The sequence below is a fragment of the Portunus trituberculatus genome, chromosome 48 (assembly GCF_017591435.1).
Source record: "Portunus trituberculatus isolate SZX2019 chromosome 48, ASM1759143v1, whole genome shotgun sequence".
In the NCBI taxonomy this organism is placed as follows: Eukaryota; Metazoa; Arthropoda; class Malacostraca; order Decapoda; family Portunidae; genus Portunus; species Portunus trituberculatus.
In genome coordinates, this window is record NC_059302.1 from 25,839,919 (window position 1) to 25,844,918 (window position 5,000).

The window sequence follows — 5,000 nt, forward strand, 5'->3', positions numbered from 1 at the left end:
CTTTCCAGAGAGAGAGAGAGAGAGAGAGAGAGAGAGAGAGAGAGAGAGAGAGAGAGAGAGAGAGAGAGAGAGAGAGAGAATATACTGAAAAAAACATACCATATTATATCAATGAAACAAGAAATAGACAAAAAAAAAAAAAGAAAAAAAAGAAAGAAAAAAGAGAAAAACGAGAGATAAAATAACACAGATAAAGAAACACACAGACACAAAAAAAAATAAAGATAAATAAAGATAAATAAATGAACAAAAAAAAAAAAAGATTAAATACACATCATCCTTTTTTTGCTTCGTTTTATATGTACTCAATCCAAGCAGAGGATACACTAAAATAAAACAAACAAAAAAAATAAAAACAAATAAGAATAAGTAAATAAACCACACAATTTTATCAAGAGAGAGAGAGAGAGAGAGAGAGAGAGAGAGAGAGAGAGAGAGAGAGAGAGAGAGAGTGGACGGATATTGGTGGAGGCAGATCGGGTAAAATGGTATTGCTGGTAATCTAGGAAAGGCGCAGAATTACACCCAGAGATATAGCGTTGATCTTTCAGGTGATTCGGAGGAACACGCGGAAGAGAGGAATAAATATCAAGGGGAAGGGAGGGGGAAAATGAGAGAATGGAATTGGAAACTGCTAATCCACAGCAAGAACCGTTTCCTGCACCTAACGAATGAGAGAGAGAGAGAGAGAGAGAGAGAGAGAGAGAGAGAGAGAGAGAGAGAGAGAGAGAGAGAGAGAGAGAGAGAGAGAGAGAGAGAAATACTGAAATGCAGACGTTTTCCTGAGTGACAAAGTGAAATAAACAAGATTAATAAGTTTATAATTAATTAAGTAAGTAAATAAATGATAGTGACAAATATGGTGAAGGAAAAGAAGAGAAGAAAGAAAATAGATAAAGAGAAAGAAGAAGAGGAGGAGGAAGTGGACGAGAAAAAGAAGGTGGAGATTGAGGAGAATCTAGATGGAGAGAAAAACGAGGCTGAAGAAGAACATAATAAAAATAAAAGAAAGAGGAGGAGGAGGAGGAGGAGGAGGAGGAGGAGGAGGAGGAGGAGGAGGAGGAGGAAATAATTTCTTTAAACAACAAAAGAAGAAAGAGGAGCAAATAAAATACCCATTATCAAAAGCAACAAAACAAATGACAGAAAAAAAGAAAAAGAACCATGAGAAAGAGAAAAAAGAGGAGGAGGAGGAGGAGGAGGAGGAGGAGAAAAATTTTCAAACAACAGCAAAAGAAGAAAGACGAACGAACAAAATGCCCATCATATTTAAGAACAGAATAAAAAAAATAAAAGAAAAAAGAAGGAAAAGCCACGAGAAGGAGTAGGGGGAGGAGGAGAAGGAGATAAAATATTTAAACAGCAAGAGAAGAAAGACGAGCGAACAAAATGCCCATCATATTCAAAAGCAACACAACAAACGGCAGTCAATCTCAATAAGTAATCTGGGAAGCATGCGACATAGAGAATCCATTACACAGATTACAGTGAGAGAGAGAGAGAGAGAGAGAGGTGGGAGGCGAGAGGCGAGTGAGCGGCGGGCGGTGGACACCGTGAAGGAAGCGATCATAACTCCTTCACCTTTACACGGGGGGACGCTTCAAGTAAATTACCGTTTAGGAGGGAAAAGTTACTATCAATCCTGTCCTTTCCCTGCCTGAAAATACTGTATGTGTTCTGTTCGTCCTTCTATAAATATTCCCGCATTTCTTCTTCCTCCTCCTCGTCTGTTTTGTTTATGTTGTTCTTGATTATTTTTGTTTGATTGTTTGATTTTTATTGTTTGTATTATCATGAGTTGTCTTCTCCTTTCCCTCTTCTAACTCCTCTATAATTGTTTGTGTCTTTTTTTTTTTTTTGTGTTCATCTGTGTTAGTGTTCTTACGAGTTGTCTTCTGTATGTCCACTAGCCCTTTATTTTGACCTTAATCTGTTTTTTTCCTTCAATTCTTACTCTAATCATTCTGACGATACGATATCTATTTTGTTTTGAGTTTCAGCTTAGTGTCAAGAAATCTCGTCTCAATTATATTACCTGTCCTTCTGAAGTATAATTATTTTTCTTCAACACCTGCTTGATTTTATTTCTTTATTACTGATGACATTTTTTTTCAGTTACTCTTCAGTGCTTTTTACCTCACACAGTTACTCTAATACATCAGGAATATAGGAGAGAAAAATAAAGACACACTCCATTATGGTTATTTCTTCATTTCTTCCCTTCCTTGGCTTTACTTCGCGTGTTGTGTCTCTTCAAAACTGCTTGGCATATTCTCTTTGGCATATTCTATCTTATCCTCACTCACTCCCCGACAGAAACAAGCAGAAAATAAGCAACAAACAATAAATGATAAATATAAACAACGCACAATTATTACCAGCAAATGTTTGTTCAGCTTTAACTTTTAATTCAATAGTCTTGCTTTCTGGCTTTCCATTTTATCACTGATAGTTTTCTTTTTATCTAGTCAATCTCGGGCAAAAAGATTTACGTATTACAATGGTTAAAAGATAGAATTTGTAGTTATCTTTTGCCGAGACAATATTGGTGAACTTTTTACAATACTAACCTTTTTTTTCTCTTAGTGGTGTGCTTTCTTTTGGATCAGTCAATCTCACTTCCTGGTAAAAATAAGATAAAACAAAGTAAAACAGAGTGAGGCAGCTTGAGCTCCTTTTCAGTAAACATTTTAAGTTATCTTCTCTAATGAACTAATATTCGTTTTTAACACAATTCCATGTTAATCTAAATCGATTACACTATGTCTGTATCTTCCCTTACACCACCACCTATTCCACAGTTTCTCCATCTCTTCCCTTCCAATAGCAGTCTAGATGTTTTCCTTAACTTCTTTCTTTTCCTAACGTGCTTACATTTCCCGTCAAAAACACAATCTTTTTATCAGTTTCTCAATCCACTAACATCAATGAATTACCAGACAGAACTTCAACTTAAACCTCTTCCTCTCGCAGCTCTCATGCCCTGCTTACACTAGCATTTTCCTTTACAACCTCGTTTATGAATTTCACCAATTAATCTTTAGGATATAGTAACCGAGATTTAAAACTAAATGCATCACTCTCACAAATACGATACCTCGCTTTTACTTCCCTTCACAACACTGCTTATTTATCAATTTCTCCATTTCAAAACAATCTACAGACCTTGACCTGTCTCTCAACCTTTCACTGCTATCATATATCTATTTTATCTATGATCAACTAAATAAGAATTAACAACTTCTTCTATAACACCATTTCTTTACCAGTTTCCTCCACTAACACGTGTCATATCCTCATTAGCCTGCCTATACTTCCATACACCAACTCAATGTACCTATCCTACCCATGATCCACCAATAAAGACCTCAAATTCAATCCTTCTATAGCACCACCTCCCTATCAGTTTCTCCACTCATTAGCGTCTATGATCCAGCTGCCAAGACCTAACCTAACCCGAAGCTCTCCCTCCGCAGCTGGTCTGGGTGTCAGCTGGGACTGGCAGCGCTGGTGGACCTATGACGGCATCTCAGGTAAGCAAGAGGAGGAGAAGCCCATCAATTAACGTGCCAGCGACAGGTGTTGTGGCTGGAAATTGTGTGTGTGTGTGTGTGTGTGTGTGTGTGTGTGTGTGTGTGTGTGTGTGTGTGTGTGTGTGTGTGTGTGTGTGTGTGTGTGTGTGTGTGTGTGTGTGTGTGTGTGTGTGTGTGTGTGTGTGTGTGTGTGTGTGTGTGAGTTGGTGGCTTGAATTGCTTGATTAATTAGTGAATTTGGTCATTATTGTTAGTTTGCTATTGATATTGATGTTTTTGTGTTATTATCTGTATTACTGCTATTACTACTACTACTACTATTACTATTACTACTACTACAACTACTAAATTAATCATTCTCGCCAAAACAACTCTTACTACTACTATTACTACTACTACCGCTACCATCACCACCAACCACCACTACTGCCAGTACTGCTACAACAACTACCGCCATTGCTACCACCACTACTACGGCAATATCACCAGTAAAATCACCACCACCATAGCACCATCACTCACCATCCGTCACCATCAGCAGCATAACGACACTTCATATCGCACATTTCCTTACACACACACACACACACCCATTAGAGTAACACATTCACTACCCTCACACACACACATAGACACACACACACATACACACAAAACACCTGCTCTTAACTCAAGCCCGGGGCAGTCACGTACCGACACACCCCCTCAACGCACCCCATAACTGCCTCCCCCTGCACATACACACACGGGCACCCCTCCCTTAACCTAACAGTGGGCCTCGCTAACAGGGCATTTGATTATTTGTTTGCCTGCGCGAGTTATTGAGCCAATCCACCGTCCCTACCATTCTCATGTAGACAGATTGTTGTGTGCTGACTCTTGTTTTCCTGCTGGCCGCTCTTGCTCCTCGATCTATCTGTCTATCTGTCTCTTTCGCTCTTTCTCTAAGCTTTTTTTTATCTTTCTTATCCTTCTTGTCTTCCTGGCTGTCTATCTCTGTCTCTTTCCCCTTTCTCTCTCTACGCTAGTTTATCACTTATCCTCTTTCTCTTCCTCTGTCTATCTGTCTTTTTCTTTCTCTCGCTCTTTCTCTAAGCTTTCTTATCATTCTTATCTTCTTCCTCTTCCTGTCTGTCTGTCTGTCCATCTCTGCGTCTTTCCATCTCTCTCTAAACTAGTTCATCATTTTTATTCTCCTCTTTCTCTGTTGTCTGTCTATTTCTGTCTCTAGTTCTTTTTCTAAGCTTTTTTTTATCATTCTTATCCTTCTCCTCTTCCTGTATCTCTCTCTCTCTCTCTCTCTCTCTCTCTCTCTCTCTCTCTCTCTCTCTCTCTCTCTCTCTGCTAGTTTATCATTCTTATCCTCTTCCTTTTCCTCTGTTTCTGTCTATTTCTGTCTCTCTAGCTCTCTCTCTAAACTAGTTTCTAATAGTTTTTAAAGGTTTGGGTTATTTTTAGTTCTCTGCT

The 5,000-nt window shown here is 38.6% G+C and overlaps 2 protein-coding genes across 15 annotated transcripts in view; one reads left to right on the forward strand and one right to left on the reverse strand.

Annotated features, from left to right (window-relative positions):
* The window catches only part of LOC123498878, a 125,108-nt gene that overhangs the window by 54,087 nt on the left and 66,021 nt on the right, over nt 1-5,000 (reverse strand). For 8 of the 14 annotated variants that reach the window (XR_006672828.1, XR_006672826.1, XR_006672821.1 and 5 more), the window contains one exon: nt 2,571-2,622. The exons of the other annotated variants lie outside the window; for them this stretch is intronic. Coding sequence is in view for 1 of the 8 variants with exons in the window: in XM_045246374.1 (XP_045102309.1) it covers nt 2,571-2,622 (52 nt within the window). In the remaining 7 variants the exon portion in view is untranslated. The remainder of the gene's footprint in view (nt 1-2,570; nt 2,623-5,000) is intronic. 14 annotated transcript variants of the gene reach the window in all.
* Nucleotides 1-5,000, forward strand: part of LOC123498877 (carbonic anhydrase-related protein 10-like) — a 165,549-nt gene that overhangs the window by 29,719 nt on the left and 130,830 nt on the right. The window contains exon 2 of the mRNA XM_045246372.1: nt 3,477-3,533. Coding sequence (XP_045102307.1) covers nt 3,477-3,533 — 57 coding nt within the window. The remainder of the gene's footprint in view (nt 1-3,476; nt 3,534-5,000) is intronic.